The following is a 14,204-nucleotide window of genomic DNA, read 5'->3' on the forward strand; positions in this document are numbered from 1 at the left end:
CAAGAACTGTTCGTCGGGATCTTTATGAAATGGGTATCCATAGCGGAGCAGTCGCACACAAGCCTTAGTTCGCCATGCGCATTGCCAAGCGTCGGCTGGAGTGGTGTAAAGCTCGCCGCCATTGGACTCTGGAGCAGTGAAAACACATTCTCTGAATTGATGAATCACACTTTTCCATCTGGCAGTCCAACGGACAAATCTAGGTTTGGTGGATGCCAGGAGAACACTACCTGCCCCAATGCATAGTGCCAACTGTAAAGTTTGGTGGAAGAGAAATTGTCATGCTGAAACAGGAAAGGGTCTTCCCCAAATTGTTGCCACAAAGTTGGAAGCACAGAATTGTCTAGAATGTCATGCGGTGGCATTAAGATTCCCTTCACTGGAAAAAAGGGGCCTAGCCCAAACCATGTAAAGCAGACCATTATTCCTCTTCCACCAAACTTTATAGTTGGCACTATGCATTCAGGCAGGCAGTGCTTTCCTGGCATCTACCAAACCCAGATTTGTCCATTGGACTGCCATATGGAGAAGCGTGATTCATCACTCCAGTGTCCAAAGGTGGCGAGCTTTACGCCACTCCAGCTGACACATGGTGATCTTAGGCAGGGCTGCTCGGCCCTGGAAACCCATTTCATGAAGCTCCCGACAGTTGTGTTGACTTGCTTCCAGAGGCAGTTTGGAACTTGGTAGTGCATGTCTCAACTGAGAACAGACCATTTTTACATGCTTCCGCAATCGATGGTCCAGTTTTGTGAGCTTGTGTGGGGGGGGGGGGGGCTAACACTTCACGGCTGAGCCATAGTTGCTCCTAGACTTTTCCATTTCACAATATCAGCACTTAGTTGACCGGGGTAGCTCTAGCAGGGCAGAAATTTGACTAACTGAGCTCTTCAGTAAGGCCACTCTACTGCCAATGTTTATCTATGAAGATTGCATGGCTGTGTGCTCGATTTATACACCGGTCAGCAACGGGTATGGGTGAAATAACCAAATCCACTAATTTGAAGGGGTGTCCACATACTTTTGTATATATAGAGTCAATTGCAACTCCTATTTGCCAGAGCTAGCTGTACATGACCACCACCTACTGGAAAGTTCACTCAAGATTTATTACTGAAAAAAGCATTTTAGACTGTTGACCCCATGTCTCAAAGTTATCAAGAATGCAGCACGAGGAGACATTTTTAAGTTTGTTCTTAAAAAAATCTGTATTTTCCAGAGAGGCAGAAACCGACAAAGAACGAGTGTTAAAGCGAGAGCTGAAACGTTGACACTATTTACACCATGGATTTCAGCATGGAGCACACAGGTCAATGGGAGGTACTGTATGCTTAAAAAAACAACCACAATGGTTTATGTACAGGATATCCAATTGAAAAGCACCAAACATATTGACATTAATACACTGTACATACAAATGTGTGTATAACCATGTTAGGGAGCATGAATGTATAACTAGCTACCTGTGGTGCTAACGTAGCCACACCAACAAAAATGTGAGTACTACAATTTCAATATCATAAAATGAAATGTTTGGGCTACATGAGCTGGCTGAAAAATAAGGAAATGTTATATAACTACACTGGCAAAAATGAGTGAAATATTTGAAGTCCAATGATCTTCGAGAGGAATTGACATCTAAATAACAGATTTGAGGTTGAATTTAACGTGAAAGTATAAACAAAATATATATTTTCCCTGCGTGACAACCAGCTCTGTAGGGTTCCCTTAGGTTTGACTGCAAAGAGGTGAAAAAGAGAGAGTTTGGGCTATGGAACCAAGGTGCACTTGGTGGAGCTTGATAGTCTGTTTGTCTGCCTCCTCTTGGCTGGGGGTGGTACTGGCAGGGGTGGTATTGGCGGTGCCAGTGGTTCCCTCTTCTTTGGGCTGCTTGCTGGTGAACTCAACAATGCTGAAGACAAACTGCATGCAGCCCAGTTTGATGTAGCTGCCGTGGTGAAGCAGCGCTGTGCCCTCCCAGCCAGCCCCGCTGCCACCAATCAGGCTGGAACTGCTGGCCTTACAGTTGCAGGGGAGCCTGGATCCTCCCTGGGGCTGGCAACTCATCACTCCTCCTGATGGCATCAGGCCAGTCCTGGGGCCGGGCCCTGCCTCAGCCCCCTCCTCCTGCTCTCTCATCTTACAATGGCCTGAAGAAAGAGGGCACCGTCACTCACAAGTGTCCTACAGACACACAGTGCTGACCAAACCCTATGTCTCCAGGTTTAAGGTGATGGGGCAAAACAACCAACCACATGTTGCACACAGGAGAGATAGGGGGTTTCAAACTTAGCAAAATTGATAAGTGTGTGTGTGTGTGTATGCTGAGGTGTGTTCATATACTTAGGTGTGTGTGTGTACTTACGGACAATGCCCTGCACTTTGGACACCAGGCCACTAACCGGGCTGGGGGAGGCCTTCTCAGAGAAGTCACAGGAGTAGAGTACGTTGTCCACCGTGGTCCCATGCTCACTGTAGTTGAGCAGCTCGTAGTGCTTGGTGTTCTACAAACAGGTACAAGATAACCATCAGTCATGTTGTCTGTAGTGCTACTTTTATTTCAAATATTGCTCACTGCTCAGCAAGGGGTAAAATAGTTTTTGTTCGACAAGCTATCAGTGTCTGGAACAGGACAGACAACCTACCCCGTCGTAAAAGATGCAGGCGTGTTTTCCAGATACATAATTACAATGACCATAGTTTGTAAGGCACACATCCATGTCAGCACCTACAGTGGGTTGTCAGAGAGAGAAAGACTGATGAGACTTTGTCCCATGTTGAGTAAAGATCACAGTATTTCATAATACAGCATGGGTAGTCCTTACCAGCTCCTATGTACAGGGTCCTATAAGACATGTTGATGGCTCCTCCCTTCCCCATGAGTGGATAGAATGTTGCTCTCGCCTGCACCTTCGGTTCTTCTGTGATCGGGACAGATTTTGGAGGAATTACATTTTATTGTGTAAAATTCTTATGACCCTAAAATGACACTGCCAGCAGTGGGGCGGGGTCTTACCCTCTGTGCGTGGTACGGGAGACTGAGGTTTGAGGGCGACGCTGATGGTGGGAGGAGCGGTTAGACCGCTGCCTTGGGGGGTTGGGGGCGCTTTGGGGGGAAACAGCTGCTGTATCCTCTGCCAGGCCAGGAGTTTGACCAACTCCTCATCCAGGTTACTCAGCTCCATCTCTGTACGAACAACATGTTTCAACGTCATCATAGACTTCGCTTGAAGCAATCCTGTATCACAGCCATCTGTAAAGTTTTAGACTTTATTCAACAATAAAAAAGTTATGTTTTTAAACTAGACAGCAAGAGGTGCTCATCACCTAGGCCTAATTCTAAACAGTGGTTCAGGTAGAATGGTGTTGAGGTCTCTACATACCCCCATCCCCTTCCATCATGGCCTTCATGCCACCAGACAGGTCTGCTATGGAGGTGGAGAGGGAGCTGGGGAACATGGAGCTGCCCTTTAGATCTGGCCCTAAGGAGAAACAGGGAGGTGTGGTGGTGGGCTGTCTTGCTGTGCTGGAGTCTTTAACGGCTCTGGGTGGGGTAAAGACATGGACACCCAGGTTGGGGCTGGGGCCGAGCTTCAGCTCACTGAAGCAGCTCAGAGGGGTGGCCCCTGTCTTGCCTGGAGGAGTCCCGTAGGCCTGACTCTTGACATCCTGCCCTGTAGCTGCACACGTCGAAGGGGAACAACCTTTCTGGGTGCAAGACTCCAGGGGGCTGCCCCTCTCCGTTTTAACCACAACCCCTCTTCTCAGGTGATTGGGCAGCCCCAGAGCAGAGATTGGGAGTGAGGCTAGGGGGTTGAGTATGTGCAGCTGGAGCTCTGTCTGTCTGCAGGCACCTGAGGCAGCGTCACACGCTAATGGCCCATTGGCTTGCACAGGCTGTTCCGTCAGGGGTCCGTTGTGTTTCCTGCACTTCAGACAGGGCCTCACCGTGCAGCAGCAGCTCTCCTGGCCCTGCGAGAGTTCCTTCAATACAGGGGCTCCCTGGGGGCCATCAGATGTATTGCAGGGCTTAGAGCAGGGGGCAGGCAGGGCAGAAGCTGTCCTTTCTGCAAGGGGCAGAGTGCTGCTGCTCTCTAAAGCCACACAGGGCTTAATGTCTGTCTGTTCAGAGTCCCAGTCTGACGAGGACTTCTGCTTGCCAGATAAATGTCGCATGATGCTGCACTGGAGCGCCATGACGTCTCTAAGCCACTGAACAACGAAGAAAAAAAACATTTCAGTGAAAATAAGCACCTTCACCCATCCATCAACTCTCCAAATAAACATCAATTTACAGTTATTACACATTCAATAATTGGCAGGTCATTCCTAGCATGTCTGGACCCATGTCTTCTAGCTGGGCCAGTGTCCAGTGATTTTTTTATCAAGTGCTTTAGTGGCGTCTCAGGCACAGCCCAAAGGAACCACTGAATCTCAGTGTAGTAGACAGATACTAGTGGGTGAGTTTGTGCTGTGTGTCTGTCATGCCTACCTCCTGTTGCTCCGCCTGGCTGGTAAAATGCTGAGGGGAGCAGTCCTGGTTTGGGATGCCATTACAGATCAGCTCCCCGTTACGCACCGCTGCAGGAGCCAACATGGCCGGGGGGTTCTTGTACTGGGACTTAATAGCGTCGGGTACCTGGAGGGGCAAACAAACACCCACACACAACATTATTTACAGGAGCAGTGAAGTCCCAATGTGGTTCTTCACATTCACTCTTAATGTAGATTCGTTGACAAATCAATACATCTGTCTTCATCACCACTAGAGTATTTCAAACTGAAAAGCAAAAACGGATTTCATAACATTATATGGCTTTTACAGACTCAGTGGGCGTAAGCAACCTTGAGCGCCTTCGTCTTGTGGTGGACACCGCTGCGGACAGGCGGGTTCTGTCGGTGGACCCATCGCAGGAAGTCCACCTTGACTGCATGCTGGGATATTCTGTCCTGGAACTGGTCTAAGAGCTTGCAACGGCTGGTAAGGGACAGGCTCCGCCGGTTCAGCTGGAGAACAGGACAGGAGGCCATGTCAGGAAAAAGAGCGACGTCTACTCCTGAATCAACCAGTAGCCAGACACTATGCACTTGTAACACGTCTATAGACCCTAAAGCTCAGCTGGAGAACAGGTCACGTCAGTAACAGAATAACTTCTACATACTAGGGTTGAGAGATATCACAATATTATTGCATATTGGTGATGCTTGATATCACCCAAACACAACTACAAACCCTTTTCCCTATACAGCGAAAACAGAGCCATTCCTATCTAAAAATCACCACATCCGTATTGTTTTTAAGCCTGCCAAAATACTTAACCCCAATTCCATGCATGAGGATGCTTGGCCACCAGATGACACCGGGGGGTTGGCTACATCACTTACCACCAAGTGCTCCATATGGTTGGGGCACATCCACCTGCCTGTGGGCATGGCAGTGAGTGGGGGGTCCAGGCAGTCCATGTGGAAGAGCAGGGGGCAATAGTCACACTGAACCAGGGGGGCCATTCTGCAGTTCCTATAGGATAGAAAGGAGCACAGAGAAGAGCGTAAGCTTGGATTAGCAAAGTCAACCAACCAACTAATGCACGCAGACATACACAAACTCAGAAAATATAAGGAGTCTATTTGGATTCCCTGAATACAGATTGTATTTGAATAATCTGTGTTGATATAACTAACGATGACGTTGCGGGTTTGATTGACTAATCATACCTGGTGCAGGAGAAGCAAACCCTGACTGGCAGAGGAACGAGGCCGTTGGGGTCCATCTCATGCGGTGGCCTCCTGAAAGTCTTCATGATCAGCTCCTCTTTCCTCCTCCGTTTAGTGCTGCCTGGCAGTGCTGTGGTGCAAGTGAGCTCGTTGGGCAGCTGGAACTGCGAGGGGTTCCTCTCCATTGCAGCGGCAATGAGCAGCTGAAAGGGCCTCTTGAGGAGCCGTGGTGTGGGGGTATGGGTGGCGGTGGCTTGCTCAGGTTCCGAGCACTGGGCCTCCACCACCACCTCCTCCGCCTTGGCCATCTCGTCAGCCTCGTTCTGCTCCTCCGAGGGGGTGGCCGTGTCCGTGGAGGAGGTGTTGGATGTTGGCGTGCCCGGTCGGCTGCTGGCCCGCCGCTCAAGGTGCTCCAGACGCTCCAGATGTACGGCAGCCACCCGCAGCCCGGGTCCTGCTGCTCCGACCCCGGGGGGCAGCCTGTCCAGGCGCAACGTAGTGGTAGTAATGGTGGTGGTGCCCCGCTCCAGTTCAGCTGCGGGGGGGGAGGAGCGCTTGGAGAGGGGCCTCTCCCTCTCCAGCAGGCCATTTGTCGGCCCAGCCTTCTGCTCCCGCTTCTGGGGATGACAGTGAGAGACCAGCTAGGATCAGACAGTATTCACCACCACTAGGGTTGCTGCAATACTTTGACTCGTATTTATACATTGAAAATGGGTGTTAACAGGCTAACACATTTGAAGCATAATAACATCTCTGTTGTATCATTTATTGTTGAAACCTCACCTTTCTCCGTACGTTGCAGCGATGACACATCCAGTCACCAGGAGGTAGCATTTCTTCACTCAATGGTGGGTTACTGTAGGAACCACAAAAAAATAGCCATAAAAAAAAGGACTTTTCTGCTTGTCATTTTATTCATAGGTCCAACGTGGATCAATTGCTATGTAAACTTTATACGGGCTAATGCCAAACAAAGCATCTATTCAATTTTGAGGCATAGGCTATAAATCAGGGTATAGGGGAGTGTTTTTTTTTATTTAACTAAGCAAGTCAATGTAGAACAATTCTAATTTACAATGACAACCTACCAAAAAGCATAATGCCTGCTGCAAGGACAGGGGTTGGGATTAAAAATACAATTTTAATATAGGACAAACCACGACAAGAGACACCACAACACTACATAAAGAGAGACCTAAAACATAGCATAGTAGCAGCACTACATGGCAGCAGCACAAAACATGGTGCAAACATTATTGGGGAAAGGTAGGGACAACAATACATCACGCAAAGCAGCCACAGGTGTCGGTGTTCATGATTGAGTCTTTGTTGCAGATCGTTCCAGTCGCGAGCTGCAGTGAACTGAAAAGATGAGCTACCAAGGGATGTGCGCAGAACGGGTTTTGTATGTGGAGAATGAGGGCTGCAGATGATATCTCAGGGGTGAGTGAGGCCTAAGAGGGTTTTATAAATAAGCATCAACCAGTGGGTCTTGTGATGGGTATATAGAGATGACCAGTTTACAGAGGAGTATAGAGTGCAGGGATGTGTCCTATAAGGAGCATTGGTGGCAATACTGATGACCGAATGGTAAAGAACATCTAGCCACTCGAGATCACCCTTACCTGCCGATCTATAAATTACATCTTCGTAATCTAGCATGGGAAGGATGGTCATCTGACTCAGGGTTCGTTTGGCAGCGTCGGTAAAAGAGCAGCAATTACATTAGAGGAAACCAAGTTGAGTATACCGTCTAGCCATACTCCCAAGTACTTGTATGAGGTGACTACCTCAAGTTCTAAACTCTCAAAAAGGTAGTAATCACACCAGCGGGGAGAGGGGTAGTCTTCTTACCAAACCACACAACCTTTGTTTTGGAGGTGTTCAGAACAGGGTTAAGGGCAGAAAACACTTGTTGGACAAAGAAAGCTTTGTGGTAGAGCATTTAACACAAAATCCAGGGAGGGGCCAGGATCAGGCCTTGGGGTACTCCCTTGGTGACAGGCAGTGGCTGAGACAGCTGATTTTCTGACTTTATACACGGCACTCTTTGAGAGAGGTAGTTAGCAAACCATGCCAAAGACCCCTCAGAAACACCAACAACCCTTAGACGGCCCACAAGAATGGAATGGTCTACCGTATCAAAAGCTTTGGCCAAGTCAATAAAAATAGCAGCACGAATCAAGGGCAATGGTGACATCATTGAGGACCTTAAAGGTTGCAGTAACAAATCCATAACCTGAGTGGAAACCAGATTGCATACCAGAGATAATACTAGACATCAAGAAAGCCAGTCAGTTGATTATTGACAAGCTATTCCAACACTTTTAATAAGGACAATATAGAAATTGGACTATAACAGTTAGGGTCAGCTTGATCTCCCCCTTTAAATAAAGGACACACTGTGGCTGCCTTCCAAGCAATGGGAACTTCCACAGAGAGGAGAGACACGTTAAAAAGATCAGAGATCGGCTTGGCGATGATCGGGGAAGCAACCTTAAAGAAGAAAGGGTCTAAGCCATCTGACCCAGATGTTTTTTTGGGGTCAAGTTTAAGGAGCTCCAATTAGCACCTCTGATTCAGTGACTACCTGCAAGGAGAAATGTTGTAGCCGGGCAGGGGGAAGAGAGGGGAGGAGCAGGAATGTTGGGCAGGCAAGGAGGCATGGCTGAGTCAAATAGGAATCCTGACTTAATGAAGTGGTGAATAAAGAAATCGGCCATGTGCTTCTTGTCAGTAACAACCACATCAACATTAATAAGGGCAGCTGTGAGGAGGAGGGTTTGTTCTCCAGGTCTTTTTCCAAAACGTCTTAGGGTTAGACCCACAGAGAGAGAACTGCTTCTAAAAAGTAACTAACTTTGGCCTTCCGGATAGCCTGAGTGCACTTATTTCTCATTTGCCTGAACGAGAGCCAGTCAGCCTGAGTATGTGTGTGCCGAGCCTTTCGCCAAAAGCAATTCTTGAGGTGGAGTAACTATGCAAAATTCTCATTTTCTTTATGGGGGAGTGTTTCCTAACAATAACACTGAAAATATCAAAAAAGAAAGTCCAAGCATCTTATACCAACTTAGAGGCCAGGTCATGAAGGAAGGTTCACTCACTAAAATATTTTAGCAAGTGTATGACAAAATCGGGACAGGTCGTTTTACTGAGCAGCCATTACGAACACAGGCTGTAAAACAGTGATCACTAAGGTCATTACAGAAAACACCAGACTGTTACTTATCAGGTTTATTTGTAAGGACAAAATCAAGTAGAGAGTAACATTTTCTGGATGTTTGGAGTCATACCTTGTGGGATTGGTAATAATCTGAGAAAGATCTAGGGAGTCCCATTGCTTTAGGATTTGGTCAGGTGGTTTAAGCATGTCCCAGTTTAGGTCACCTAGCAATACAAATGCAGACTTAGTGTAAGGGGCCAGGAGAGAGCTTAGGGCATTTAGGGTACAGGCTGGTGCTGATAGAGGACGAGAACACCCAGCAACAGTTAACAAAGAGCTATTTGAAAGTTTAGCTGGTTTTAAGCATTAATCAAATTGTTTGGGGACAGACTTGGTGGAGACAACCGAGGTTATAACCAGAAAGGTTAACATCAGTGTTCAAAACTCTTCCTTAACCACATCTCAGTAATGTCCAACATCTGGATTGGAGCTGTGAACCCACACTTTCAATTGATTCACTTTAGGTAATAAGCTAAATCAGTGAAGCAGATCGCCCCAAATCTGACTTGTGCTCTAGCAACAGTAGATGGGCCAGGGTGTACATGTACATTTCTAGATATCATCAGCAGTAATACAATCAGGGCACAGCAGAGGGCAGGGTGGGCTCTGCAGTGTTGATTAATGACATTTGAATGTGCATTAGATGGCAACAAGTTCATATTGTACAGTAATTTCCTCAGGCAACGTGAATACAAAGCCGGAGAGATGTGGTTATAATTGGATGGGAGGCCAAGAGTCCTTGTAACCAATAGAGAGTCAGAGTCCCGAGTGTGGAAACAAACAGTCTGTCCCTCAGTCGGATAAACAAGCAAGTTCATAGTCAACAAAGCCTCCAGGACTCATGAGGCAAATAGCATAAAGCACAATAAAATAATCGAACGACTTGGGGCTAGCCATTGTAAGTTCAGAGTCACTCGCCCCAACAGTGCGTGTGTGCTGGAGGCGACGACAGGCCAGGGCAGACTGAACAGATTTCCAGGTGGGATCCAAGCAGCAGTGAAGCAGGCAAAGGGAGTAGGTGTCACACCCACAGGGAGAAGCTTTTTTGGGGAGGCAGATTCCTTATAGACAATCCCAGCTAGCTAGCAGGTTTCTGTCCATTGTTTTTTTCCACTTGGAAGAGGTGGTTGTTAGCCAGCTATATATCTCTTCAGTTTCGGCAAATGGTCCTTTACGACATCCAAACAAATGGCTGTTGTGTTTTGGAGATTGTGAGGAGGATATCATCTGATGTGATCAAAGCAACAATATGGTTTCTTATTGCGGTAATGTACAAATGAAGTGTCTTGTCTCCATATCAGTTCAAAATAGAGATCAATCCAGGGGCTACTGTATTGTGATGATGTAATTGACCTGTGCTGGAACAGGTCTATGTTTCAAAATACCACAACATAGCATATCAAAATACACATTTTAATATCTAATGCAAACCTTACTTTAATGCTTGAGTGTTTACAGTTAGAATGGCTTCTTTTCTAAATGCCTGTCTCCATCTAGTGGGATTAATGTGACACTGCCTGGCATGCCCACTTGTCAAAAAACAGGAGTTAGTCAATATTGAAAATTGTTTTTACTTTATCTTTAAAATCACCAACACAGGGAAATTAAGCACAATAATGTTGTTGTACTCTAGACCAGTGTCAGGAAATGTTTTGCTCGGTCTTGGGCAATGAAGACAAACTCTTCCAGAGACAGCTCCCATTCAGTCAGCACAAATATCCACACTCCTTTCTTGACACAATTTCTTATGGCCTATTGAAACCTGGGCCTCCTACTTTACTGGTATTATTAGAGTCCTTTACATTAATCGAAAAATGGGAAATTGTTTGAAAGTTTCATGCTCACTGTTAGTAAGGGGAGACCAGGGAAATTGTAACATATTTAGTATTTGCAGCTTTTATAGACTTGGGTTACTGGTAATATGTAGAGTGGCTCTCTATTTGCCATAAGCATGCATTTCATTTCACCATTCTGAATGTCTAAAGAACATGTCCTTGAAATCTGAACACAGAACATGTTTACCTTATCATGGCGATTTCACACAATTACAATCATGGTCTTGAATTGGTCTCGCTTTAGGTGGTCTACGAACAACACCTAGCTGTGATGCTCATAAAATATATTCTACTACCCAGTTTATACAGCCTGACATCATAATGAATTGTTGGAATGCTTTCTGTTGTTTCCAATCTAGAAGATATACAGCTACTGCATTGGCAGTTGTCAATGTGATTGTATGATGGAACTGAAATTAAAATCACACAGCTAAAGTTACCAGCAATGGCAAATTTTACAGTCAATGACCACCCAAGGGGATATGCAAATGTTCTATTTGCAAAGACAGATTATACTCAGTCCTCTATGTGGAAAACCTTGTACTGTAGCCTAGTTCACAACCAAAACCTGCACTATTGGCTCATATGACATAAACTGTAGCTACCAACCAACATGACACATATCCAGATCTTGCACAACTGTGTGGTGCAAATGTCTAAATGGATGTCCCCAAAATGCACATAATATGCTCATCTCAAATCGAGTTATAAGCACGGTAAATCAGCTTTAATATCATAATTATATTCCTGCTAAAAGTCAAGAGAAACGTCAGTAAAATGGCGCTGGAATAAAACGTTTTTCTTCTTAGGTCGCCATATTGTAAACAGAGGCACACGCTCCCAGAGCAGCCTCGACTCCATTTTCAGCCAGCGTTCTCAGTTAAGAGTTGGTGAGAGACGATGCCTGGAGCCAGCAGACCTAGGCGGAGGCTGGCTGCAACCATTTAGCGGTTAATTTTAACCAAGCCCCCCCCCCCCCCCATTTAATTTAACATCTCAAGTGTGGTATTTTGCACAGCGGCAAGGTTCTGGAAGAAGCTGGATTATCTAAACAGGACAGCCGGCAGTCATTCTGAATCCAGCAAAATATGCACGATCCTTACCAAGCTAGTGGGATACAAGTATCATTTTCACACATACCAACATTGTAGATGGAAGGCGGCAGGACAATGGTCACAACACAGAAGGTCCCCTCCCTCATGACAACTATCACAGATGTCGTGGTTGGTGGCCCTGCTCTTTCTCCGAACGTCCCTTTCACTCCTCCGATTCCTCTTTTCGCCATCCTCTGACTTGGGGGGTGCGAGCAGTGTTTGAATTTGCTGTAACAAGTTGAACACGTATGAGAAATCTGGATCGCCAAATTGAACTACCTTCACTGCCCATTTAGGTTTATTGTCCTTGTTGCTAGCACATCAAACAAATAAAGTTAAGTGTATGATTCAGTATAATCTCAGGAACATAATTGTTGATAATAGGTCAGTAAACTATAAATCGCCTACTGATGGAAGCTAGGGTATTTACTGTAACGTATGCAGCAGTGATCAAAGCAGCTGACAACAAATAGTTTTAAATATGACTGTAGTTAAGCTATAGTTAGAGTAATAGCACGTTTCTCATAAACTGGCTAGTTACACATCACAAAGATAGGTGGTTTGTCTTCAACTTCATCCTAGCCAACGGCGTTAGAACAGAATTACAGCCTCAAAATATAGTTATATGCTTCCATCCTGCTATCTAGCTAACCATGTCCATTTGGCTCGCTAGTTAGATAGTTAAAACACTTAAAAGGTTGCATTTTAACTGAAATTAGCAACGTTGTGGTGACATGCCTCACCTCCATTAAGCCCCCAGAGGTATCCAAGTCGTACACAATCGTTGGCGTCTCCATTTTGTCCCACATTCACCCAGCAAAGCAGTCGACGACTTCTTGCAGAGAATCCTATGCTATGGAACCTAGCTAGTTTAGTTCCACGCCCAGTGTGGCTCTGTCGAGCCCCCCCCCCCAACACTTGTTTCCTCCAAATTGTCTTTCTCGGTTTATTACTGAATATTGTAGAGGGAATAACTGACCCAGTCGTTATCTAGCCGAACGTAGCGACCTCGTACGCAAGCTAGGAATTGCTACGTTAGCTAGCTGCTGTATCTGAATAAGATATAGACACACACTAGACTGATAGCCAAAGTACCTATTTAGACAACTGTCTTGTACCCTCGGTAATTTAGCTAGCTACTATAACGTTAGTTTGCCACGCCAGCCATCAATGTTCGCTTGCTAACTAATGGCAAGTATATCACGAATGTTATGAGTTTCTCACAAACCTTAACTTTGAGCCCATTCTAAACTGTCTTGTTGTCAGGTTGGTGAACAACTGTGAATGTATCTGTGAGGCCTAGCCATGGTTCTTGTTTCTGCTCCTAGCTAAGAGAAGACGCTTGAAAATTCTGCAAACCCGCTCGCTTCCACTTTGCATTGTCAACAGTCAGAATATACAACATGTAAAATGGCAAATTAAGCGTTATTTCCAACCAAGGGTTGCAAAATGCGTTTTGTTTATTCTTCCAAGAGTGCAGGTTCCTCAATAATAGTATTTTTGTTATGAAAAATCAAATGCATCAATGTTGCTAGCGGCAATATCCTCTCCGAGTTGGCGCAACTGCGAATGAAATTACGTTTGAGCATGCGCGTTTCAAGATTGTTAAAAAACATGGCCGCGGCAGCACATAAACAGTTGTCACTAGTTACCAAAGCCATAAAGTCAAAATTGGGTATTTCGTAAAAATTCATGAAAACTAAAATGTACTTTTGGTCTTAATTTAAGGTTAGGAAAAAGTTTAGCAGTGTGGTTAAAGTTGCAGATTTTAGGTAGATAAATTGTAGAAATAAGCGGGTTTAGCCATAATTAAGACTTTGTGGCTGTGGTAACTAGAGACGACGACACAAACTAATAAAAATGTCATGCGCGTGAGAAGCCCTCAAAGACAGCTGGCAAGCTAACTTGAATAATTAGTTGGAGCTGCTAAGTTGTCAAATAACAGCTAGATAACTACACCAGTTTGCTTATATTGATCAACTTTAACGCGCTATCTTCCCCTCTATTTGTGACTGACCACCAACGATGCTTGCAAGCAAAACTACCCTCCTCATTTCAATGTAGCCTTCGCTACGCCCTCCATCTATATGGACAATCATAGCAGAGTTTTCTTATGCTATGGTATATTGGCGATCACACAATTTAATGTGCAGGATGGAAACAGGTTTCCCAAAAAACTGAACAAACTACAAATAAATAAATAAAACTTTCTGTTAAAAATCTGATCCCTACACAGGCTCAAGGGGAACCTGTGAGGACGGGTCTTCAGGTGCCAGTACCCCTTGCAAGTCTTCAGATGTCCCCAACAAATTTCTGCCAGCCACAATAATGTCCAGT

General features: G+C 45.5%; 1 protein-coding gene across 1 annotated transcript; it reads right to left on the reverse strand.

Annotated features, from left to right (window-relative positions):
* Window positions 1–1,181: 1,181 nt before the first annotated feature.
* Window positions 1,182–13,444, reverse strand: LOC139382875 (PHD finger protein 12-like). The gene is made up of 13 exons (XM_071127118.1): window positions 12,611–13,444; window positions 11,914–12,095; window positions 6,499–6,571; window positions 5,716–6,332; window positions 5,386–5,518; window positions 4,846–5,007; window positions 4,493–4,639; window positions 3,384–4,212; window positions 3,017–3,187; window positions 2,826–2,921; window positions 2,646–2,728; window positions 2,366–2,504; window positions 1,182–2,150 (listed from the first exon to the last, which is right to left on the reverse strand). Exons 1-13 carry the CDS (start codon window positions 12,674–12,676, stop codon window positions 1,729–1,731), a joined length of 3,120 nt encoding a protein of 1,039 aa, XP_070983219.1. The 5' UTR covers window positions 12,677–13,444; the 3' UTR covers window positions 1,182–1,728.
* Between the last annotated feature and the right edge of the window lie 760 nt (window positions 13,445–14,204).

Source organism: Oncorhynchus clarkii, chromosome 24 (assembly GCF_045791955.1).
Source record: "Oncorhynchus clarkii lewisi isolate Uvic-CL-2024 chromosome 24, UVic_Ocla_1.0, whole genome shotgun sequence".
Classification (NCBI taxonomy): Eukaryota; Metazoa; Chordata; class Actinopteri; order Salmoniformes; family Salmonidae; genus Oncorhynchus; species Oncorhynchus clarkii.